At 33.8% G+C, this 27,595-nt stretch overlaps 1 protein-coding gene across 1 annotated transcript; it reads left to right on the plus strand.

The window, feature by feature from the left end:
• Window positions 1–624: 624 nt before the first annotated feature.
• Window positions 625–27,045, plus strand: LOC124641974 (dopamine receptor 1-like). The gene is made up of 7 exons (XM_047180255.1): window positions 625–750; window positions 3,538–3,625; window positions 11,270–11,450; window positions 12,571–12,699; window positions 15,800–16,045; window positions 24,243–24,490; window positions 26,738–27,045. Exons 1-7 carry the CDS (start codon window positions 721–723, stop codon window positions 27,043–27,045), a joined length of 1,230 nt encoding a protein of 409 aa, XP_047036211.1. The 5' UTR covers window positions 625–720.
• Window positions 27,046–27,595: the final 550 nt, after the last annotated feature.

Raw genomic sequence — 27,595 nt, forward strand, 5'->3', positions numbered from 1 at the left:
AGAGCTTACAGGGTACAACATTTTTTGTGGACTTTATCTAGCACTTGAAATATTATACTTTTGTGTATTTTTTACTTAGTAGCTGCTTCTAACGGTTTTGCTTCATTCTTTGGAAAATTGTCCGATGGTATAATTAGGAATTATGGAATAATTATAGAATTATGAAGGGTATGTATGTCGTATATGCACTTACTAGCTATTTCTAACGGGTTTTTTTGCGTTTTCAGGAAAATTATCCTATATGTGGGGATGCTACTTCAGCCAACTTTAAATATTTTTGAAAAAAAATGGTCTATAACTACCAGAAAAGCTATTGTTTCCTATTACGAAAATTTCTAAATCAAAGCATCATTTTCATCATCTACCGAGCCTTTTCCCAACTATGTTGGGGTCAGCTTCCAGTCTAATCTAACCTTTGGTAAGACTGGTTGTCAGACTGACTGTCTTCTAACTACCCGTAACGACTGCCGAAGATGTTCACTGACAGCCAAATCAAAATCAACGTGAATAAAATCAACAATCATATATTTTCTTCCTTCAATACATTTCAATGACGTCACAATTTAACCAACACCTTATTTTGTTGCAGATATGTGAGACCAGCCCACAATGGCTACAGTGCACGAGGCTCGGTGGGAACGCAGTCAACTGGACAGCTTCCTTATGAAGGTCGACACCAAGACCTGAGGATGAACCAGCATCGGAGCCAACTTCTATAAAATGGAGTTCGCCTCTGTTTTACCTACTAATGTAAGTGTGTGCTACACTTATTACCATGTAACCATGGCAACCACGGAAAAAGATTAAGGAACCACGTATCCATGAATTAGAGATATACATAGGTACATCTCAATGGGTCTTAATAGTTTTTCTAACTACTTTTTTAAACGTAACTAAGCTGCCAGTGAGCCACGCATTAATCATTTTGCTATACATAGTTAAGTGTAACTGAAATAGGATGATGCTGTTTGAGCTGATTTAGAAATTGAGTGTCTTTGCAGTATTTGTTGTAATATAATAGACCGTGATATAAAAATAAAGACAACCTGCCTAGCAAAATAATTAATAGATTACACAATATAATAAACTTTGGAACATACCTACAGATCAACAACAGTAGATCTGATAAAACCAACAACAGCTATACAAAATAATATTACAACAATCCAACTATTTCTTAATTAATCAAGTAACTTAAACTATAAACTTAGGTGTTATCCTTTCAAAATAATATTACAACAGACAAACAAATATACAGTTCATTTTATATAGCCGATACTAATATGACGTCTTCACCTAAATCCAGTTACAAGTTACGTAACTAGAATGATCAAACTAAAGTTATTAAACTTTAATCACATTCGATGTTACGTTCGCATGTGTGGTTAATACCTATTGCAATAGCTACGGAATAGTTTTGGTATTATATTTGGCAGGTAATCCTACTAATATTATAAACGCGAAAGTTTGTATGTATGGATGTATGGATGTTTGTTACTCTTTCACGCAAAAACTACTGAATGGATTTTAATGAAACTTTACAATAATATAGCTTATACATCAGAATAACACATAGGCTACAATTTGTAAACATATTGTTCGAAATACTAAACCTGCGCAGACGAAGTCGCGGGCACCAGCTAGTTAATGATAATTTTGGGGTCAACTTGGTAATAGGTAGTGTCCATTTTGTGCCGGGCTGTGGGATTATTCGAAAGAGTAACCGCAGCTCGTAGTACATAAAAACTCTTGAAGGAACAAAAATGGATTAGTAAAAATCCCGCTGGTCCAAGAGTAGGGTTATCCAATAATTCTCCGAGATTAAAAAAAGTTTATGTCCATTTAAAACAACGCTGAGGTTTACTGATATTATAATTAAAGAAAGAAAAACTATTTATTTTCACAAAAATAATAGTAATAATGCTGATTTTCTTCTTACTTAACTAATGTTAGGTATACCTTGTGTAGGTGTACATTCTATTGTAAAATAAAACTAATCAAATGATATAAACGAAATTGTTAATAGATTTAGAAAAAAACCCTTAGGCGATATTCCGATCCACGTGTATGTCGCTTGAATAGACTCATTGCCATCGGTTGGTTACTTTTAGAGTGATATGTAGTGTATTTATTATATAAAAAAAAATAAAAGTAAAAGAGGGAGAGACAGAGAATTTATTATCATCATAATATTAAAATATCACAAGATTAAATTAACCTAATTATAATTATGTCATCTTACCGCAGCACTATTGGAGTAATCAATTAATTATATTAAATACATACGGATTAATAATAGTTATTCATATTAATTACATGCATTGGTTTGGCGGGAAAAGACAAAGCATTTTCATCACGGCTGTCATTGAGTTTTCCTGAACTGAAATTAGCTTTAAATTAAAATGAAAAGATTGTTTACTTACCTAGATGAATTATCTCTCATGAAATGTCTTCATGGACTCAGTTTAAAAGATACCTATACTATATCCAGGATACCATTTATCTTCATGTCTAACATCTAAATATATTCAGCCGTTTTGTCCCAAATTATACAATAGGAGCAAACTCACTTTTAATCAAAGTCAAAGTCAAAATTGTTTATTAAAGTAGGCTAACTTTTTAACGTCACAATTACAATGACAGCATCCCCAAAACGCCCCCCCTTTCACCACTTCCCAGTGTTATGGCTGGAAAGAAGAAGCAGTGAAGAACAAACTTCCCAGCAACCACGCAATCGTAAATAATCACCAACGAATAGTGAGATGAAAAAATATAAACTACACCCTAATGCGGCTTCCATTAATTCAATCTTCTTTATTATAAAGCGCTTATATTCATACTAGCTCCCGTTGCAGGAATTCAGCAGTAATTACAGTGGCTTGCAAAAAAACGCTGCATAAACTAATTAGCACTGGTTTATTCGCAGTGAAAATAAAGCATTCAAAAGGAGTGTTCCCGTTGTTTTGTCAGATTTATTTCTCACAGTTTTTAATTGAGCAATTTCTACTTTTGCTTAATGATAGAACTGGAATATTAAAAAGTGAATGAAGTAAAGTTTTAGTACTAATATACCATCCATGGAGTTCATTATAAGTTAATTTTAATGAAATATCAAAGGTCTTATTCATGTCTGTCATTTAATTTTAGTTAGGGCTGATTTTTCAATCGGGTAATGACTTTGATCTGAAGAATACAATTGACATTTTGACAGCTTTTGTATGGAAAATGGATTGAAAAATCGGCCCTTAGTTTCCCATAATAACAGTTGCTAAACAAAAATGTTACACACCTACGTTATTTTTCATTTCAATGATCGACTGATTTCTACATATAATTGTGGCACTCCTCAAAATCAAGTCTTGTCAATTTCTTAGTAAATTCTCAATGAAAGGGTCAATAGCCTAACTTCTATATATAAGACGATGAAAATACATCCAAGAATTCAATTTCATGAACCAAACTAAAGAATGTTGCCAGCTCAATAATCATTCCCGCGATATGAGTGTTGCCATATGAATAATAGATGTGTTGTCATAGGTGGCGCTTCAGTTCAACGAGACGACGGTGGAATATGACGACGCGGATGATCCGGATGCTGTCACGTTGCTCTCCATACTGCTTGTCGGTTAGTAATATTGGCCTGTTATTTGCTGTGTTTCAAGAATTTTCAATGAATTGGATATTTATTTTTTACTGTATTTTGACTTATAGGTGTTTATGAAATCTTATGAGGCCATTTTTATACACTCACAACATCAGTATATTTATAAAAAAACTCACTTAAGACAAAACATAGTTCTATTACTGACCATTTCAACCGATTCAATGAGACAAAGATGTTGTTTTAAACAGTGGTAACTAAATATGTTAAGTCGATTATTTCTTTAGTTTAATTGATTAACTTTGACATCCTAAAAACCTTCACTATCCACCTTACAAGAACATATTTCTACGTCGACTAAAGGTTACTAAGAAAAAACATTACCCTCCTTCTTTGGCAGTCGGGTAAAAACATAAACGTGACGATATTTTTTTCTCGAATAAGTACTCAGTGAGATTTAATACAGATCACTGAACAGAAATTCTTGCAGATTTCACACATTCATTACAATTACATAATCCTCTTATATATTTGTTGTTAAATGTTACAAAGATTTATATCGCTGTAGTCCGCTAACGTGCCTTCTGGGCACTGGCTGCTTTACTACGTAAGTGATACTGCTAATACTTTTTAAAAAGAATAAGCCAGTCATCTGGTCAAGCAAAGTGCGAAAAGTTTTCTTGCTATTTCCTAAACTGACTGTTTTCCATGATTTCACCTGCAACCCGGGGAAACCTCTACAAATACCTGGATAAAATGTAACCTTTTTCACCTGTGGATAGTGTAGCTTTCTAACAGTGAAATAGTATTTCAAATCATTATAGTAGTTTTGGAGCACAAACAAACAATATTTTATCTCATTATAACATTAATTTTGGCTAGGTGACGTGAAATAGGTCCCCATGTTCAAAACTATATGTATTTTGACCTGTAGCCTAAACATTTAATGAGTCGACGAACCTCTATCACAGCTTAAGGATTTCACATCGAGAGCACTTCCCACATAGAAATCGTATTTCCATATCGAGGCTCGGGTTAAACGTAGTTTGCCGTTCGCTTATCATATCTAGGATATTGTGGAAGTCGGGAAACTCTAGGGATCGATGTTACACAATTTATGAACGTTTATACATGAGATTATTTCCTAAAACATGATAAATTACTATTTGTTGCTGAGTTTTTGGGGTCGGTGTTCTTGTATCTGATGATATAAATCATGTTACAAGATGTTGCGTCTGCCAGCTATGTTTTCTAAAAAGGATATTAAGAAAATATTGCCGATATAGAGTAATGTATGTAAAGCCAATTTTATCGATACTTTTTCCAATACTTTGATGGAATCTGTGTGTGCTAGGCTTTACGTAAACCCTTTTATATGATTCTAAAGATACACCCATATGGAGCATAGCATGATCTAATAAGCCGAGCAATGTTGTAGGTTACATATATTATGTTAAATCTATGAAACAATAGTAGTCTGTTTTTAACTTAAAAATAATAATAAAAGAAAAAGATTTAGTGAACTATCTTTTAAGGATACATTATACAAAAGCAATCCTTTTCTGACATAACCTGCTCCTTTCGTCTTCCTGCTCGGTTCCCAATTTTATTTGGGTTCGGCACAATATATTCTTTTCTTCCATTTCTCTCTGTCAGACGTCATACTGATACTCACTTCCTTCTGCTTTATGTCCTCTTTCAGGCGATCAATCCATCTTTTCCTCGGTATACCTCTGCCTATCCTAACCTTCCACATTCATACTTTACACACTTTTCATAGCATGCATTTCATACCTACCAAAACACCATGACCAGAAAAATCCCAACCCTATTTTTCATACTCACCTCTCGAAAATGAAGGAAATGACATAACATATACTGCTATCTATTCGAGCGAGCAAATGCTTCCAGGCTATTTCGCGCCTCGTTCGCTGCTAAGCGTTCAATTTCCTCAAACTAACAAACTGCAGGTACGTTTGTATCACACCATCTACCTAAGTGGGGGTGTGATATGCAATCGCTTTTGCTTCTAAATAAAAAGGATAGAATGAAAAAGGTGTGAAGGAAAAGAGGTAGATAGATATTTCTTCTTTATTAGGTACGCCAATTTTATATTTTTCGGGGAATCAACAAATGACCCCTCTCGCTGTGGGTGCAGCGCAAAGAAGTGTCAGACTTTTACTGACTAAGACCCACCAAGGGCCGCGGTAACTTTTTCGAACAATCCCGTAGCCTACCGCGTACATTTTTAATATTGATTTTTAACTTAAAATAGGTGCGTATGCAGCGGCCTTTTCGCAAAAAGCGATCTCATCCAGACAACCTTAGTTTTATAAAAACAAAAAAAAGACACTTTTGTCACAAATATTGAACCAATGACCAAATTTTGCGCAATTTCAACCTCTTTTCTTCTTTTGTCGGTTTGCCACTTCCGAAAGATATTTTACTGAAATGGAAAGAAAAAGGGATCGTCTGTAAAGATTAAAACGCGACAGACAGACAACGCTAATTAAATGTATTTTTCTTTGACAAAGCGAGAATTAATAAACCCTGTGGAAATCAAATTCTATACCTAGTTTTAAATGTTTACCTACTGTCTATATAATTAAAATGAGTTTTTTTTGTTACTATTCGATTAAAAAGAGTTTTTTTGAACACTATTAAAATGCCTCTGACATGGAAGTGTAATTTGAAAAAACTCTGACACCAGGGCTAATTAGGTAATTAAACCTGCAGCTCACTCGATAAGAAGAAGAAGACTGAAATGCCATTAATGAAAATTTACTGTACATGTTTATATAATTAAAAGGAGGTACAAATTAGGTACTAACAAGGTAATAACTTCTCGACACAAAAGTCTGGCTACATAATATTGCAAGACAGTGTACTTATGTCACCTGCATAACACCTAACTTGTCATCGAGAGATTCCGATAGAGATTATGAAGCACCATATATTATTGTCGAGAGGCGTTGTAATACCCGATTAATATCAGACAACTAGGTATCGATTGTATCGATATGTCAGATTACAGTTCTATGACTATACATATAATTAAAGTTAAGATACAAATTAAGCACTAACAAGGTAATAACATTTCAATACAGAAATCTGGCTACATTTATTTATTTTATTTATTTATTTATTGCTTATTAGAAGGTACATTTTATATTCTAAAAAGTATAAAATGTCCAACAAAACTGTATACACAGTTTATCTGTTGGATCAGATTTCTAAACTATTGACTTACTATAGGTACTATTAAGTAAAGTTTACAATGACATGTAGTATAAGTATATAGGTAATTTTATTATTATTTCTAAGTGTAATATACAAGGTGTTGATTTGCATTTGTGCCATACTTCAGGAGGAGGACATAAAATACGTAAATAATCGATTGGAATTACAGTAGACGGGAAATAGCTAATATGCACTGCTTTTTTTAACCCCCGACGCAAAAACGACGGGGTGTTATAAGTTTGACGTGTCTGTGTGTGTGTGTGTGTGTGTGTGTGTATGTGGCATCGTAGCTCCCAAACGGATGATCCGATTGTAATGCGGTTTTTTTTGTTTAAAAGGTATGTCAGTCGGGAGTGTTCTTAGCTATGTTTGGTGGAAATCGGTTCAGGTCTTCAAGGTCATCAGCTCGTTTGCTAGATGTGATAGGAATGTTACACGCTCAGTTTACTTGCAAGTATATGTGGGATCTGAAATTTGAAACACTAATGCCTTTTGGAACCACTGAGCTGGTCTGCTGTTAGGGCACGAAGGTAGGAGACGTAACCCTGAACTGCCTTTTAGTAAACCCATCGAGTTTGGGCTCGTTGAATTTGTCTTGACGAGTTCTCTTCATGTTTCTGATTGACGAGAACCTGATGCTGGAAATGGGATGTGGCGGATGAAACCCTGAAATGCCGGAATGAAACGGATAAACCGATTTATATTTTTGCTGAAAATCTAGAATGTCCAAAGGTTAATCTTTATTGTATCTCAATCTGTGCAATTCTCCCAGAGCCAATTTATCATGAGGATTGTTAAGCAGGTTCCTTTGGCCGAGATCGCATATAGCGACCCATCTTAAGATAAAATAAATTAAATGAAAGAAGGAAAAATTAAGGAGCTCCTTTAAAAACCATGAAATAAAATTAAATTATAAATTTAAAAAAACCCCCGACCCAAAAAAAGTATGCAATAATTATGACAAAAGGTTAAACACGCCAAACCCTATAAAAAGCAAAAAATAACTTTTAACACTACGTAAACTAAATTTTGACGTGTCGGGGGACCGCTTTTTACCTTCATAAATACTTACATAAATCAAATGATACCTACCTAATTACAACATTCGTTTAAAAAAAAAAACACGTATCTAAAGTAATGAATTAGAGCGGTCCCCCGACACGACAAAATTTAGTTTACGTAGTGTTAAAAGTTATTTTTTGCTTTTTATAGAGTTTGGCGTGTTTAACCTTTTGTCATAATTATTGCATACTTTTTTTGGGTCGGGGGTTTTTTAAATTTATAATTTAATTTTATTGTCATTTTAATGTCGTAGTATTTCAGAAGTAACCCAATTTTATGAATGAAAATTATGAATGATCGTTGCGTATGCTTTGTGTTTGCGTTTGTTTGAGGGCGTAGCACGGTTTTAAGGCCAGTAACACACGCGCCAAGTTTAAAATACGGCTAGATGATATTGAAGGAATTCCGAAAAATAATAATAAAAAAAAATTACGTACCAATTTTTTTGTTGATTTGGGTCGAGAATCAGTAACATAATTACGTCCTTGAATATGGCACAGATGCAAATCAACAGCTTGTATTAGTATTATATAATGTTAAGTATATAAGTAGTATTAGGAGTTTAATATTAAGTACGTAAGTATGAAAATCAAAGATTAGATACAAGTATAGAGCATAAGTAAGAAAAGTAGTCGGTAGTTAGGTAGTAGTAGTAGCATATAATCTGTGGTAGTAGTTAGTAGGATAGTAATACAATAAAAAGTTAAGGCAGTGTACTGAGTAGGTGTTTTTTTAGTTTTATCTTAAATTTATTTTTCCTATTTTCGTCTCTGGTGTCGTCTGGTAAGCTATTGAGCACGTAAGGGACACGCTTTTCTAGCGTTCGGTCCCCATAAACATTATTAAGTCTGGGTACTACATACTTACCAGACGACATCGTTCGGGTGTTATAATTATTACTAACATTAATCAACAATGAATTACGCTCCCGATTGCCATGGTTATTAGTTGCGAGTAAGCACTTATGTTTTATGCTGACCGGTAATACTTTGCAAATTTTGTATAGTTTATAATAGTCTGTTTTATAATAGATTTATATTTATATTTATAATAGATACTATTATGGAAAAAAGTCAATAATAACATGAAAAGGTGATTACTTATAGACTGACAAGTTTAGTGTTTTAGATTTCTCTATTTGATATTAATTTCTTAATTGCATGCCTATAGGCGAAACATAGCGCACTTTATTATGTATGCTTCATCATTTCTTATGTACGTATTATCTATGTTTGCAAGAAATAACTTTGACTTTATAATATTGCAAGACAGTGTACTTATGACACTTGAACCTAGAGTGCATAACACCTTATGTGTCAGCGACAGATTCCGATAGAGATTATGAAGCACCATATTGTTGAGAGGCGTTGTAATACCCGATTAATATCAGACGACTAGGTATCGATACAATCGATATATCAGCTTATACTTCAATGACTTGTAAAATTAAAGTTGAGATACAAATTAGGTTCTTACAAGGTGATAACTTCTCGACATTAGAATTCTGGCCACATAATACTGCAAGACAGTGTACTTATGTCACCTGCATAACAACTAACGTGGCAACGAGAGATTCCGATAGCGATTATGAAGCACCATATTGTCGAGAGGCGTTGTAATACCCGATTAATATCAGACATCTAGGTATCGATTTTATCGGTATTAATGTTATCGATATATCAGTTTGTGGTTCAATGGAAGAGAATGGCGTTAAGTTAACTTTTGTTCTTGGTATATAAGGTAATTCGTATTTTAATAATTATTGTAAAAGTGTACGGTATAACGATTAATCCAATTGAAATAAAAATTCTTATCTGGTAGTAATAGTGGAAATCCTACATGCAGTTTGTGACTTTAAAACTAATTTTTGTTGAACATTTTATAGAAAAGTAATTTAGGGCCTAAAGAGAAGTCGCATTAAATTGCTGGCCTCCAATATAGTACACGGTCCAAATGTATTTCACTTAATATTACGCAGCGTAGGACGTCCACCAACAAGGTGGACAGACGACCTTATAAAGGTCGCCGGAAGACGCTGGATGCAGGTCGCCTCCAACAGGTGTTTGTGAAGATCTAAGGGCCTATGTTCGGCAGTGGAGGTCCTATGGCTGAGATGATGATGATGATGACGAATATTGTACAAGTTCTGAATGTACCTATTTCACGTGTACACGTTCCAAATGTACTCATGTCCCTGGATATTGAATTTAAAGCAATTAAAATGCTTTATTAATTTCCTAATAGTGAACTTTTGAGATACCTTTCACAGATGTTACTGTTCTTACATTTGATAAAGTTTTAAGAAACTTTTGACAAGTTCTTCAACAAGTCAAAGAAGGTTCTTCCTGAGATTGATTAAAGAAAATACGGGTTCTACCTACCATATTATGAAATAGCTTATTTAGTTCGTGTAACTAAACTTGATAAGAAAGTTGTTAGGAAAATTACCTTATTAAAACAGTAAAGTATCTGTCGTTCCATACTAACATTAAAAAGTTGAAGACTTTGTTTGTTAGATCGCGCTAATCTCTGGAACTTCTTAACCGTTTTGGAATGTTCTTACAGTGTTAGATACCCGGTAATATTCAGGACTACTAAGACTTTTTTACTCTTTATGAGGATACCTGAAGTAATTCCCACGGGATGCGGGTGAAACTGCTGGCAGAAGCTATAAATTATGAAAATATACGTACTTCATTATGTTCAGTAACTGCCTAGCATACTACCTATATAAGACTGTTATTGAACAACTGTCAAAGAATTACAAATGGCGGCCAGGACAAATGGTTTCACGTGCCTTCCGAGACACGTAGGATTGACATAATGGTCACCCATTCTTCTTCAATTGACCCGTAGACTTATAATAGGTTTTCACTAACAATAGTGGTCCCTACCATTAACAATGGGTACTAACCTTCTTACTGGCAGTCCCGTGAAGATAGGAATGTCTGGTCAATTTAGAAATAATACCTAGTGGTCACACAACAAAAATACGCACAGTACGTAGGTATTGGTTTGACCTGGTTTGAGACCTTGGGTTTGTCATTATAAATATAATATTAAACTTCCTTGCGATACCCTGATATTCCTAGCAGTTTTCATTCTTCTCTGCCATTCGGGGTTAAAGGCCAAGCTATTATATTTTCTGTTATTATTTCTCAAAAATGACTTACCAAAAATGAAAATCAATCCAGTCAATCCATAGGATATTAAACATTTCCTAAGAACCAAAAAAGTTCTATTCTTTTTTGGTTGTTCTCCAATTCTGAAGATTAGCCATCAGCTCTGTAATGTTAGTTTTTTTTTTTTTTTATAAGTATACCTTTTTTATCTTGATTGTTTTAAATTATCCAATCTCGTCCCCAGGCATATTCCTCTCGCTGCTAATATTCCTGAGCGTAGCGGGCAACATATTAGTCTGCATCGCAATCTACACGGACCGAGGGTTGCGACGCATCGGCAACTTGTTCCTCGCATCGCTAGCGATCGCTGATATGCTGGTAGCTGCTGCTGTTATGACCTTCGCTGGGGTTAATGACCTGCTTGGGTAAGTTGTTTATGCAGCACTTTTTAAGTCAGTATATGAGTAATATTGATTCAGGACATCGGGTGAGCAATATTTGTATGTGCACATTGACTTTGTATGACGTGACATTTCGGTCACTACTGGGCGCTTCTGAGCTTACGCTTTCGAAGACAGAAGACAATGTGCATTTACCTAACATCACAAGTATGGTTCGCCCTTATTCGTGGGATAAATTAATATCATTGCTTTTTGAGCTTATGAAGAAAAAGTCTTTTTGACTTCTGTGAATTTTAATACTAATTAAGTTGTTTGACACAGAAAGTTCATTTTATTTTATTTTTTTACACTTTACCAAATACTACAGTAAGAAATTAAAAAAGCGTAGCTCATTTCTGAAGATTACTAATCTAGATCTTTTTTATGTCGCTGTGTCCTAATTAGCTGAGATTCGAAAAGAAGGTCCTAATTTATGTTATCCGAAAATAGCCATTCATTTCAATAGAAGTCGTAACTACTTCTTAGAATAAGGCCATTCCTTTTTGGAAGACACTGAGGCCCAAGTTCACTAACAACATAAACGTAAGTTTTCTGAAAATAACTTGGATATGAATTTTCACGTTATATATTCAAACTAAACAGTTGTTTCAGATTGAAAGATTCTAACATACATAGGCAAAAGCCTTAAGGCTTGAGCCTAAGGCTGACTGCCCACGTCCAAATCTGAGACCGCTTTTTCAAAGAAATAAAACAACACACTGATAGCAATAGCGCAACGACAAAAAGTCGGTCAGAAACTCCTAGACAGAATGTCCTACAAATAATAGACACGATTATCTGTCCTACAAAAGTCTAACTTGGACAAGCAGCCTAAACTCCAGTTTTCTTAAAACAACTGTTTACCAGATTGTCAAACTAAACATTACTTTTTAAAACAACTTTCGTATTGTCAGTGAGCTTTGAGCCTATGCGTAATTTGTCTCGAATTCTTAAACATTCTACATTCAAATTTTGAAAACTGGTTGTTTTAAGAAAAACTGACGTTTATACTATCGGGGCACTTCATATTCAGCCAGTACGTCTCGAATTCTTAAAATATTCCATTTTCAACATTCAAATTTATGTATCCCCTCTCTTTCCCCAGGTACTGGGTATTCGGCGAGCAATTCTGCGACACGTGGGTGGCCTGTGACGTCATGTGTTCCACGGCCTCCATACTGAATCTGTGCGCCATATCGCTTGACAGATACATACACATCAAAGATCCTTTGAGGTGAGACCTATCGCATTAGACGACAAGTTCATTGGATTCTGTTCTTAGATAATTGAAGACTGTGAAGTACGTAAGAGCGTTGAACTTAATTTGGAATGATATGAGGAAAAACAAAGGTGCTGGTAGGCTAAAAATACATAGCAGTTTATTTTGGTTTCGTCACAAAAATCCTATCGCAAAATACTAAAGTCAAAAATAATTCGATGTGTTTTCCTTTCACGTACCACCAACTTTAAAGCAATATTTAATGCTAGCTTTTTGGAAAAAGTTTGCACATGGAAACTATTTTAGGTATTCAACGGTTTTCAATGAGTGTGGTGAACAATGAGTATGGTCACATGCGCGTACCTATGCTCCAAAATTAGTTGCGAGCCGTCATTAACAATTTTGTATAATATAATATGTATGTTAGTCTTTAAGGTATATATCTATGGGCCAATGCAGCCTGAAAATAAAGGTATTTAATTTGATTAAGTCTTCCGCGATCATTGAGAGACATATAAAGAAAACACTATCGGAAGAACGGAAGAATAAGAAAAAAAACGAAGCACATTTCTTCCCCAAACCAATAAAAACCGATAATTACTTTACGATACATAAAACTGACCCTACATTTAATGTTAAACGGTCCGGCAGTTACTGATGTGACCCTGCTATGGTGGTAAATTGATTTGAGGTCAATAAGACCTATGAAATCTGCTAATAATCAATGCTTGTATAGTTTTATCGATGACCAATGAGTTTGTGTTAACTGTGGGATGGTTTTATGAGGTTTTTTTTTATTGTGGTCAGAAAACGTCCCTTAACCTAATACAGCTTAGTTTTTTTTTTTGCTTTTGCTTTTTTGCTCATTTTAAATATATCATTGTTTGTTTGGTAGATGTTTTTTTCGAGTAAGCTGTAGGTTTAATCACCCGACGAACCCGAGCGATCTCTGACGTAGAATTTTAACAACAGGGGTGTAACACCGAACACTTTCAGACTTTGGGTTGCTTTGTAAAAGAAACCCACAAAACTATTTAGTCCCGACCTAGGAATCGAACCCGGGACTTCATGCACGGCAGTCAGTCTTGCAGCCAACGGGGCAATAAGGAAAGGGTTTTCTGCACCTACAATAATCTTATGTATTTTCTCTTAACTTGAATCCATCTTCAAAGCAAATTCACATTCATAATATAAGTTACGCTTATATTCAAAACTTTCTTCCTACACGCCTTGAAGGGTTCACGGTCTTTGAAACATCATTTTGAAAGATAAGCTCTATATGTACTTACTAGTAACTTAACATCTTTCATTTGTAACAAAGTAAACGCAGGCTTAAGCGTTTTCATGCATATCTAAACGACCTACTACTAAGCTCAATTTTACTGAAAACAATTTCCTTTGAAATGTATATTACACTTCTAAATTACAAGTAAGAAATTGTTATTTACCTTCTGACAAATTAGTAGGTAAAGAAAACTTTTGAGGTGAATACTAATAGTTAAAAAGCACGTCTTCAGAAAACAGTTATGGCAATTTATAAAACAAATGCTTGAGTGTATTATACTCGAGAGAAAATATACCTAAGTCACGCACTTTCATATGAAACTGTAATAATATTCCTCTGAGCTTAATAATACTTATTCAATAACTTCAAATAACGCAAAAGTGATACAGAAAGTATTCTACATTATTATATTCCGTGACATAACTCCTTTTGTCATTTGTTACCCATCAACTTCGGTTTTCCGAAGCTTACAACGGCTGTCTTGTAATTTTCAACAAAGTTATTTTACAAGCAACTCTGTACTTTGTTAAGAAGGCATAAGATTGAAAATTGCGCGCTTTAAACGAGGCTATAATATAAATTCTTTTGTTTCATGTGTGTACATGCGTTCACAATTCAAATATTGTCTCAAGAATTGTAGGAATTTTTGGTGTAGAGCGAAATTGTTTTAGTTTTGAAGAAACGAGTTCTTACATAGCATATTTTTTGGATATAAGGTGAAACAAAAAGGGGGTATATTTATTTTGTGTAGGTATCCTTGAATTAGTTACGATATTCTATTTGTCAGTTCTAAATTAAATTTAAGTACCTACCTACTAAGTTTATCTAAAAAGAAAATCTTCCAATGTGAATTAGAATTAGAAAATAATGTTTCAATCTTTACAAAATACCTAAAATTAAAAAGTTCTGTTAACTTTAAAGAAGATGCTAGCTTGACACAAAATATCGTCACTCAAGCAGCAATATCAACGTAACATATTACTCTTTATCGTTTTTATATGCCATTAACATCACATAAAGTGCTATAACATCAACATAAAAGCCCATTAAAATCAAATATGAATTCCGAGATTGAAAATTTCGTATTTTTTTAAACGTAATGTCATTTTGTCTCCGCATTCATTTTCTCTTTTTCCAAAAACGTTGAAACCAGATAAATGGTAATGAAAAACGAACCCTTTTTTAATATTACAAACAGAAAGTCGTTATCGCAAAAACAAATCTTATTTCCTTGTCATTACTAAAGGAACGATTAATTGAAAGTGCTCCAAAATTCCCTTTTAACGTTGTTACAAAATATTTGTAAAAGAAACCTCTTTGATGGATCCTATTCAGTAATTGTATATTAAACACTTAAATAATTTTGTGTACTTCACAATTTTTAATTAAAATTAGACTTTTGTAGGCTTAAAGTAAATTTGGGTATGAATTGAAAAGTTACAAAAAGTTTTAAGCCAACATTTATTTTTACAGCTTAAATTACATTTTTAAATATAGCCTTTAAAATATACAAGAATTAATAAAAATCATTTAGACACCAATATCAGACACAGATCTAAGTATACCTCGAAAAAACAAGCGCCGTTTGAAGGAGTACCTTCGCAATCAGACTCTTGATCCAGCCGCCTAACTAGAGCCTCTTGAAGTGTTGATTGAGGATCTTGGCCATTACGATAATTAGCAAGACAATAGCCGTATCGACATTCTACATTCGACAACCTTCATTTGTTTTTCCTTCACTCCTTTCACGAGATTCTCGTCATGCCGAACGTGGATGTCATTATTATTCTTAAGTTTACACAAATGAACTAACACTTTATTTCTTCCCAGGTACGGGCGCTGGGTGACCCGTCGGGTGGCAGTAGTCACCATCGCCATGATCTGGCTCCTAGCTGGCCTAGTGAGCTTCCTACCCATATCCCTAGGCCTCCACAGGCCTGATGAAGAGGCCCTGGCTACTCAGAAGCCGCCGAGATATCCCACTTGTGCGCTGGTCTTGACTCCGACATATGCAGTCGTGTCGAGCTGTATATCATTTATTTTACCGTGTATTGTGATGATTAGCATATATTGCAGGTGAGTTGTTATTTTTATTGTAATTTGTTTGTACTTAAGACAACTTCATGGTATTGCATTAATACCTAATTATAAATCGTAGGAAAGTTCGCACTCATCTTGTTGAATATTATATTGTACGTAATGAATAAAAAATTATTTATTTTTTTTGCAAAGCTATCGGTAATATCGGCGAGTAACACTGGCTATAGTTTATCCGGGCACGGGAAGAAGTTCCCACAGGCTATGTTCAGCCTGTCTATCCTATAAAACACTTAATATGTCACCCACAAGCACTAGCAAGCATCAATGTGAAACATGTAGTGAATCGATAGAACAGTTTCCTAAATTCAAGAATATCCTCAAAAAAAACTATACTCACAGAATTAAAATGTCTACTCTCTCATATGTCATTACATTAAGAACAAAAAAATATATCACACCTGCTATCTAACTACATTCATCTATTTATATATAGAAGTTCTATTCTAAATATAGAACTCGTATGTAGTTCCAAATCCGAGTTTTAGTTCAAATGTAACTTCTACAGAAACTTGTGAACTATGTACAGTCTAAACCACTTAAGCCTGAAACATGTTTGGGGATGTGTCTCTAAGAAACAGTACTAAAGATTTTCCCAAACTTGGACATTGTCTACAAACAAAGTCTCAAGAGTTTACTTAGTTAATACATCACAGAAAATAGATCTAATTTCAGACTCTGGAACTGTTTTATCTCAAAGAAAGATTAAGTGTAGTAAGTAATATACTTGGTGACAGTAAAAGTAAGTCCGACAAAAAGTTATGACGGAATACGAGGCTAAAATATTGTTAACTATGAGTTAGATAATATAATTATTCTTGAATAAGTAGTGAGTCCTGTTTATAAAGAACTAGAATTATCAATATATTCTTCTTAAATATAAATTGTATTTAACATATTAACAACACAGTCATCTAAATATTCTAAAATAAAAACGAGTAACCAGAAACGTGACCCAATATATTGTTTGCAATATTTAAATATTAATTTTACTATTTAAAATTCTCTGTTTCTCAAATATAATTTAATTTATCTATATTTAAATTTGATTTTCACTGCTAAGCTAATTTTATTTATTTCAAGGCAAGATCTTATCGGATTAATTGTTTCCAAGAGTAACTTGAACTTTACCTGAACTCATAATATATTTATTGCAATAATAACAAAGTTGAGAGAACAGCGTCTTTGTACAAATAAACTAAGGAAATAGAACGTTCTCGAGTAGCTTCATCAATTTCAACGAGAATTTTATTATTTATGTTCCTCTTTGATAATTTCTAAAGGCGAAATACTTCTTGTGTGTAACACTGTAACATAGCATACTACACAAATGTTCATTCTTGTCTACTCGCTTTAGCAAACAGTAACAAAACACGTGAAAATATTTCTAAAATATCCGCGAAACTAACACTTTGGTGGGTGAAACATTTAAGGATGAAAAGTTTGACGAGAGCTAAACCAATCAAGCGTGAATTTATACTCTAAGTTAATATGAAGTTAAGTAAAAGCTCATATTATGTATATTAATTCATTATGTAACTATTTGTAAATCTATTTTTCATCTGTCATTAACAGGGTACCTATCCATAAAATAAATAAATACATTTTCTTTTAAAGCGAAGATAAGTACATTAAGTATCGTGGGACCTATAACTCAGTACTGAGACAATATTGAATGACTCTGTGGCTAATGGACATAGATTTATAGACCACTTAGATTCGAAATAATGCTTGAAAGAAAATTGAAAAGACATTAGATATATTTTCTAAGACAAATGCTATTCTTTGAATTAAGTATGTTTTTGATAACGAATTGTGCAAAAAATACCTGAGAATACGAAAAATACGTACTTAAAATACACTGCTAATAAGTTAGGTTATCAAACTTGTTTGAAAAGATAACAATAACGAATTAATTCTAATGGAAAAAGCTTAACAAAAAATTTTAACCACAAAATTGTCGTGGCAAAAATTACAAAAATTCGCGCACTCATTTCGCGCCGTATTAACACGCCAAAAAGGCAACACTACAAAAAGTAAGCCTAAAAACCGCTTAAATGTCAGGGCGTCAAAATCCTGAAAACTAGGGCACTAAAAATAAAGTCTTAAAACAGCCGACAGCTTACAAAATTCCCGGACACAAAATGGGGAACATGATAAGAATATTTTCATGCCTATTCAAATATTTTGGGGCAGTTCTTGCAAGCTACTGAAATGGGGGAACTCATCAATCAATGTATATTTATCAATGGGGACCAGGACTGAAACAAGTTTATGTACAATCCATCATCATTTCGCAAGGTTAAGTTTTTTCAGTTGTTTGCACATCAGTATTCAGACCACTTGGAGCAGATTTTATTTGGTTCATTAGGTTTGTAGTATTAGAAAAGTATCTTTGAGGGTAGAACTGGATAGAGAAAACACGAGGCCCGAAGAAAATTAATGCTTACGCCTAGTAAGTCTTAGACAATAGTGAACTTCTTATTAGACTATCGAAGGTGAAAACGGAAAAATGTCAGTTTGGTTGCTCTTGGCATCTTTACGTTAAGAGCACTACAAAGTTTTTGTCGACCCATAGTTTGTTTGGGCTCATAAATCAGTATGAAGATGAATGGTAGCACGCACATTAGCACACACGCAAAGATCAGGTATTTTGCCGGTATGAGACCAACTGAAAGCATTAATTGGAATCAAGATTTCCTTAAAAAAAACTCAACTGGGCTCGTAGCAATTCCTGCTCTTGGTCTGATTAATCTGGCATTGTTAGAAAGGATATTGAAAAAAGTTAAAGATTTTTTTTGTGTAAAAATTCTTCGATATAACCATATATTATACTAGATTCTACCCGTGACTTCGTACGCGGATCCTATTCCTTATGCCAGCGACTACTGAATCGTCTGATGACGAATTTTAAGGGCCCGGTGGAGGGAAAACAGTAGAAGAGATTTTGAAAAAAGTTAAAATAAATATTCCTTTTCCTGTAAAAGTTCGGTTCTATCACAAACGTGATAAATGATAAATTATGTCCGTGTCCTCATTTTATGTATTTTACACCCAGTAATCCTATTAACTAATGGAGATAGCCGTTTTTCATGATTAATTAATTTAATATTATAGTAACTCTGGCCTTAATATTTTATTAATCACAATATATAAGATTAATTACCTTAGTAGGACTAATCTTTGAAAGCTGAATTATTTCTTCTTTTGCTCTAAGGCGCTAATCTCAGAAACTACTGAACCAATTTCAAAGTTAGAATAATCATTTATCGAAAATATCTAGACGCTACTTTTAATCCGGATGTGCGGAGGAGTGCTTTCCAGAAGCGGGTGAAATCGCAAGAGGAAGCTAATGGTGGATAATTTACTCATTTTGAAATATATATCTTGCAACATAAAACAAGTACTTACCTCTATTCAATAAGTTACCTGATAGCAATTTTTCCTATCTTCCTATGATCACAATAGCAGTTAACTAATTGGAAGTAATTAATTAGCATTTACCGCAGGGGCGTGAAGTCCCAGAGCGATTGTAAATATTATAACGTAAGATGTATTTTAATTACGGAGACAAAATACCAGAAGATAAGTATGGTGCCTTTTTTATACATTCTTTAAAATAGCTTCCACCAGTGGGAACTATGCCGTGCCAGATAATAAGTAGTCTAAAACCTTTCTTAAAATATGGGTTATCTATTTGAAATAGTTTATCTAATTAGTGCAGTTTTTATTAAGATTAGCGCTAAGCAAACAAACAAACTGTTTTGGTTTAAAATTTAGTAAAAGTAATAGTGTAAAAAGTACCAGAATTATATGGCTAACCAAGGATCTTCCTAAAACTACGTAGGTTTTACGTATTTTATTATAGAATTCACTTTTATTTTGATACCAAATACTCAAATTAATTAATGATATTATAATTTCGAAATTAAAAATGAGAGTTTACCATTCCTTGTACTCCTAAATACAAACTAGAATTTGCCTCAAGGCGCAGCTAAATTAGGCCCATGTCATGCCTTAAACATAAACAACGTTACAAAGGCCCCTACATTATTAAACTGGTTTCATCTGGTTTAAATTGGTTTAAACTGGTTTCATCTGGTATCAAACACCACAATTATTTGCCGTTCAGTACGTTCTATGACAAAATTGGTAGGGTATCTAGCTTGAGATTACGCCTAGAAAGGGATTAGTGGTGACCATAGAATTGGGCAGGCGTAGATAGTGTAATTTCGGTTGGTGATTCTATAGTGACAGTTATGAGGCAGTTAAATATAGGTTCTATCGTTACGGGGTCAATTTTGTCATACACCTAAAATCAAATATTTCCTTGTAACTCAAATGAGTTATAGTTAAGTATTCTATTAGAAGAGAATATAACACATTTCTGGTACCTATCGATTTGCATATTGTAAGTAATAATAGTTGTGAATTAACATGGTGACTGTGAAATGGAAAATTGTTATAGAATACTATGTATTTGTTATGGTTTTCCTTTGTATGTTAAACGGTAAAGTTTTCTAAAACTATTAATCATCTCAGCCATAAGACGTCCACTGCTGAACATAGGCCTCCCCCTTTGAATTAATGACAGTTCATTCCGAAGTTTGGTGTGAATGACATGATCAATTTTCATAAAAAATCATCTATTTGCACTTTCTAGGCATATTAATGTCTGTAGTCATGAGCTTATTTGACGAGATTTAATCAAAATTTTAGTTAATAATTTGCGTGGGATATAATGATAGTATAAATTTTAAGTAATTTTGTGTACTTCGTTAAACATTTAGTGCTTATTAGAGTTATATTAGCCTAGCGGTAATTCCTTTGGGTAGGGTTTTTACTAAGGTTTAGACGTCAACAAGATAATTTTTATATGTTTCTTCATTTATGAAGAAGCACTAATTAATTGACAACAGGAAAGGAACTTTAATTATTCAATTAGGATGAAATTCTTAAAAGAAAAGTAAAGTAATTAATTAAAAGATAGCTTTCACACGCGTTTTTACCCAGACCCTGACGGAACTACTTCTAACACAATATGGACAAAAACCTGGTATGCTGTTCTAATGCATAAGCTTCTATTATTACCAAGTTTCATCAACATCCATTCAGTATTTTTAACTTGAAAGAGTTACGGACACTCACAAACTTTGCATTTTAATAAGGATGTTTTTGAAGACTATAGTTAGGTAAGAAAGCTTGGTTACTTATGAAATAAAAGGCGTTTTATTTATTTAAGTTAGTTAAGAATTAGAATCACAGTCTCTCTCTATTAAGAACTGCTCACATATTAACTGTTTTAATCTACCTCTACAATATGACTGAAATAAATCGCGTCGCTAACTTTTTCATTACTGACTAACAATGCTTTAAGTATATGAATGCCATCTTTATCGTCCTAAATATTATATTGTTATAGATCTTTTAATTAACGTTATAATCTCGCGTAGTTAAGTACATAAGGGACTTATTTAATAAGTGGAGTGAGAAATATGTGAAACATGAGTGAAAAGCCCATAGGCGTTTCTAATACATATATAAGCTGATATAACTGCCAAGTTTCATCAAAAGTCATCCAGGTACAAACACCCATACATGCAAGCATCCAAAGGGGGAGGCCTATGTTCAGCAGTGGACGTCCTATGGCTGAGATGATGATGATGATGATGATGATGCAAGCATCCATATACTACTTCATAGTTTTGAATTTACAAATTAAGTAGGATGTTATTTAAGGACAAACTTACTTTAAAATAGTTTTCAATTAAGAAGAATATAATACTTTTATTAACTTACAAAATAGATTAAAATAAAATACTTTGTCTACAATACAACTGAAATAAATCGCGTCGCTAACTTTTTCATTACTGACTAACAATGCTTTGAGTATATGAATGCCATGTTTATCGTTCTCCAGGGAGGTATAAACATGTCTCACCATAAGGGACAAACGCGAAAATATATTGTTATAGTTCTTTTGATTAATGTGGTAATCTGCGATAGTTATATAAAGGACTTGTTTAATAAGTGAAATGAGAAATATGTGATTAATAAATTGAGGAAGGAAGAAACATTCTAAATAAACAAAAGTTAAATGTGTCTTAACAGAATCTCCAAATTAAGATGATAAAATTAATTATTGTTTTACATTTTAATCTCCTTCTCAATCCTTCTCCGTGTGAGAGGAGGCCTGAGCCCAGCAGTGGGACGTAACAGTAACATTTTAATGTTCTAATCGATAACTTACAGACACAGTTTATGGCAACCTATAAGAATAGATGAGTAAAATAGCAGTATTCATCTGAAAACTATAACTTGAAAAAGTTTTTGAATGTACTCAAAGGTTTTTTAAAAACAAAACAGTTCCAAAGTTCCATTTTCGAATTGTCTCTCTTTTTACAAAAGAAAACAATTCATAGAACATTCTAATGGCCAGTATCTAAGCACCTTTTTTGGCAGTCTATCTGTACCTGTACCTGTTCTTTTTTTAAGGATTTTCAAAGGTGCTCAGAAAACCAGCCCTAGAGTGGCCATGAACAGCTTAACTTAATAACGATAGATTTCGACTCTAAGAGTCCCACACACTGCCAACTTTTAATCGGCCGTTAGTTTGTTTCGGCTTGTAAATCAGTTTGAAGATGAATGGTAGCATACATTACTTTCTATTATAAAAATTAGGTATTTAGCCAGTATCAGACCGACTGAAAACTTAGATAGGAATCAAGATTTTGTGTAGAAAAACCCCCGATTAGGACGATTGGAATGTTTTTTTAAGAAAATATAAAATTCAATCAAAGTGTTTACTCGGCCTGATACAGACCAAATACCTGACCGTTGTCATGTGCGTACTTATTCATACTGATTTATGAGCTCAAATAGACTATCGGCCGACTAAAAGTTGGCAGTTTGCAGTTACCCTTAAGCCATTTTACAGTCTGGTGGTTTAAGCACCACCCATATATTCTTGGTACCTACATAGCTCTCTAGAGTCTCTCCTGAATTCTCTAGTTTATATCTATGAAGCCAATATTTACGATCTATAAGGAACTTAGGTGTAATATACTGTTGAATACTGCAGCGTTGCTTGTGCCATATAGTGGAGTTTGCTAGTCTTTAATATAATTGACTTTTGCTGGATAAACGGATCGTTCATTTCATTTTCCGCTGTTATTGTCAAACTATCTTTTGCCAGCGACTTATCTCGTGTCGAGAGAGAATTTTATCGATTATCGGAATAGAATATATCTTATGAATTATTTTTAAAATCGAACTAATACTTCCTGAGATAAGTGCATTCAAGTAAATAAATAAGCTCTTTAGCTTTATAATATTAAGTAAAGATTAAAATAAGGGGTCTATGAAGTGGTGACAAGAAAAAAATATAATCGTCTTAACCCAAAATTCGTGGAAACAAAAATGTTGCCTCCCCTCGAATGTTGTGTTCTAGGAACAGTAAAACAGTAGCCTCTAATTTCCTAAGAGAAGCATGCAAATTGACTTCTCAGAAACATAGAATATGATATACCTACTAAAGTTAACTAAAGCTAAGCCTTATGTCCACTCGCGGATGTAAAGCCCTTCCTCAAAGCTTAATTAGTTATTACGGTTGTTTTATCTCACCAAAGTAGGTAAGCCATACTTGAATACTTGTATATTTATAAGTAAATGCATACACAATGTCTTTGTATCTCCCGAGCTTACACATAAAAAGTCAATGTGCATATATCCGTGAGATAAAATATTTATGCTCGAACTTGGCGGACACACTGCCGTGTGTCTAGATACCAGAAAAAGACCTATCACCATTACCTACTTTGTTTTTACATTGTCATTACTTTTAGACACCAGCTGTTTTCCCGCGGTTTTACCAGCGTCTCGAGTGAAATTCTTCGCGCACACGGATAAAATATAGCCTATGTCTCCTTGAGATAGTGTAGCTTCCCAACACTGAAAGAATTCTTCAAACAATTCAGTAGTTTTCTAAATATCTAAATCTTTTTATTTCACATAGGCCTTTGCAGGCTCCTATGAAACGTTACACTATTTGCACGATTCCAAAACAGTACCAGTAACAAGTTTCTGAGTTTCTATACAAACAATAATACATCTTTATAATACAAGTTAAGATATTCCTGACTTTGATACAGCACTAATGACTCCTTTTCTCCCACAGACTATACTGCTACGCACAAAAGCACGTGAAATCAATCCGTGCCGTAACCCGGACGGTTCAAATGCCGGACAACCGGACGAAATCCGTCCGGACCCGCGTCCATACTCACGTACATTCGTCACCATACCACGTGTCTGATCACAAGGCAGCCATTACTGTAGGCATTATAATGGGAGTGTTCCTGCTCTGTTGGGTGCCGTTCTTCTGTGTGAATATTGTCGCTGCGTTTTGTAAAACGTGTATTCCGGGTAAGTGGTGCTTCTTTTGTTTATTTGAGCTAGTTGGATTAGCCGATTCTTGAACATGTGTAGGTCTGTTTCTAGTGTAACTGTATGCAACAGTGTTTTACATAGAGCGACTGTCTGTCTGACCAATTTTGGTACCTACTAACAAAACGTTACGAATTTAATCGGTATAATAAGTAAAGGGCGAAAAAAATATCTTCCTACCTATAACTTTGTGTGCGTACCAATTTTCAATGCCATAATTTTACACTTTTTAATTAAGTATGTATAAATTCTCGCATTATAGCCTGTAGGGTAGAAATAAATAAACCAAAAGTTACATTTTACCATAAAATAACCATCGACGGCTTAAGTCTGGGTCACAAATTACCTTTATAAGAAAAAAATAACCTTAGGTAAAAATATAAACCTATTAGAAAAAGAAAATATTTACATAAATAGAGCAGAAGCATTTTCCGTGCACTTTTAATATAATTCCCTGAACGAAGAATAAGCCATTCCCAGCTCAATTTAAATATTAATCGCATAGCACGCCTGTTTTAAACGCAGTTTATGCTAAGTGAAATTCAAACTTAAAGCTTAGTGCATAGGGTCGTTTATTGCATTCATATTGTGTCGTGTAGCTTTAATTAAGTGTTGTGAAGTTCTATGGATTTTCTAGGAATATTGCTTTTAACAGAATTAGAATCTGAACATGGCATTGGTCTCATTTAATGAGCTATAAAATAATAAAATAAATGAACGTATTTTTTTTTTTGGTTGTGTAATTTTATCTAAAAGATTCTCGCCTTGAAATAAAATTCTAAAGCATTTCTGAAGGTTTGTTTAAATAAAGACCATGCTACTTTTTAAAGACATACCTAGTTTTAATTGGGGTTTATAATAAAGAGTATATCTATCTAGTTCTTATTAATATTAGGTAGGTACTAGTGGTTTACAGCGCTTTCACATTAGGGGATTTTCCGCTTAGTTTTTTGTCGTCGCAACGTGCGGTACGTAAAGGCGATTGACAACAAAAAACGAGCAAACAGTTTGACAACCACTGGTTTGAACCGCGTGACAAATTTTTCAAATGTGTTGCGCGTAGAAGAACCAAACGTTAACGCGCTACAAATTCCGCTAGTATGAAAGCGCTCCTACAAAAAACAATAAAAATCCTGATTCAAAATGAGAACATCAAAAATTAAACCTAAGAAGAACCTTTTTTTAATAATTTATTCAACACTATGTACTCGTAGTTAAAACTTGGCTTAACTCATTACAGCGTTAATAAAGCACCTAATGAGGTCTAATTAAGTTTGTTTGTGCTTCATAAATAAGGTGGTTTAACCAAGATTAACCTTTTTGCGAGAAAACTTTTTTGAGTGTTCTTTTTTTATAAACGCATATGCTTCAGTGATAGAATCGGGTTGCTACAGGGCCCAAAAAATTGAATTAGAATTTTTTATGTTTCTATTTTAATAAAAGTCCAATAACTGTCAATTAAATTAGAAATCAAATATTTGGTTACCTATGTATTTTAACATCGAATTGCATTTAATATAAACATTAATTTATTTAAATCACTAATGTAATTAATTAAAATAAATCGCAACTAATATCTCTTGTAAATGCGATAATAACTCTGTCTGTCCGTTAGTCGCACTTTCACATCAAAATTACCGAACTAATTTGAATGAATTTACACACACATACACATACATACATGTTAGTACAAAGATAGTCTTGAGCCAGAGAGAGTAGATAGACAAATTTTAAACAATTGTTGGAAGCAGTTCCCTCGGGATCCAGGCGGAACTGGCGAAACAACTAGTGAATTAGAAATAATTAGATTTCCAGTACAACATGTTTATTTAGTTAAAATCAATTTATATAAAGCCTCAAATTAAATCTACTATATTCAGCTGGCTCCGGTTAATTTGCCAATATTTGCAAAATCATGCTCGCCCAAATACATATTCCATTATCGTCAATCCGAATCAATTAGCCAAAGTTCATTCAATAACAATTTGCTTCGCCTCATAGAAATTACTAGATCCTTTTAAAAGTTCCCTCGTGGCTTTATAGCCCAGAGTTTTTCGATAACAATATTAGAGGCATCAAATAAAATGATATACAAAACTTTCAGGCCAAGTTTGATAGACTTTCTCAGATATTTCAAATTCTCATTGAACTTTTTGGTGCCTACTTCAAAGCTAGTCTAAATTGTGTAAGATAAGGTTCAATTTTCAATGATGCATTTTGTTACAGATTTGGCTTTCAAAATCCTAACGTGGCTCGGATACTCGAACTCGGCATTTAACCCGATCATATACTCGATATTCAACACAGAGTTTCGGGAAGCTTTCAAGAAGATTCTGACCTCCCGATACCCTCTCTGCTGTGGTTACCAAAGCGTTCGAGCCAATACTCCAACGAGGAATGACAACTTCGTCACAGACTATGGGACTAAGACCCTAGTTGTGCGCCGAAGTGGGTCGTTGGGCCTGTCAGGCGTTGACCCCACTCCAAGGTCATCAGCTGAGTCAGTAAGGCCTCTAAGAGAGTACCACATTTGACAAGAAGATGGGAACAGCAACAACGGGCTGCTTGACAAGAGTGACGTGGTTTGAACGCCCGAAGACTGGTATGGGATACAAGATACATGTATTTATACAATGCATACGAAAGACAGTAGTCTTAGTTTGAAACGGGGTGATGCTCATTTGTTTTTCTGTGGAGAGAAAATAAGTGTGATACGACGTCTTTTCAATGAGACCGTGGTATTCTGGTAAGAAAAGACCACCGTCTTTTGTATGAATTTTAAAATTAGAATTATGAATTTGTAAATTAGCCTTGCGGGGGCTTGTTTAGCGCATGCGCTTCGATGCCAAGGAATTAGATAACTATATGTCATAGCAATTATTTTTGTCATCATACACACGTAAGTTCAAATTCCTTCATATCATTATCGTGAAATAAAAATATTTACATAGCAAATTGTAATAAAAATAAATATTTAAATAAAACAACAAGAATTCATATTGTAGTAGAAAAAATAAACTTAATCTGTACCTATAGATTTTTACGAATATTCAATGATCCTATGTAGATTTTACCATAATCAAA

Source organism: Helicoverpa zea, chromosome 23 (genome assembly GCF_022581195.2).
Source record: "Helicoverpa zea isolate HzStark_Cry1AcR chromosome 23, ilHelZeax1.1, whole genome shotgun sequence".
Lineage (NCBI taxonomy): Eukaryota > Metazoa > Arthropoda > Insecta > Lepidoptera > Noctuidae > Helicoverpa > Helicoverpa zea.

Coding starts and splice junctions, on each gene's coding strand:
- LOC124641974 (XM_047180255.1), top strand. CDS start 721: ATGGAGTTCGCCTCTGTTTTACCTACTAAT. Junction 3,626..11,269: donor GCTCTCCATACTGCTTGTCG/GTTAGTAATATT, acceptor TCTCGTCCCCAG/GCATATTCCTCTCGCTGCTA. Junction 16,046..24,242: donor ATGATTAGCATATATTGCAG/GTGAGTTGTTAT, acceptor TTTCTCCCACAG/ACTATACTGCTACGCACAAA.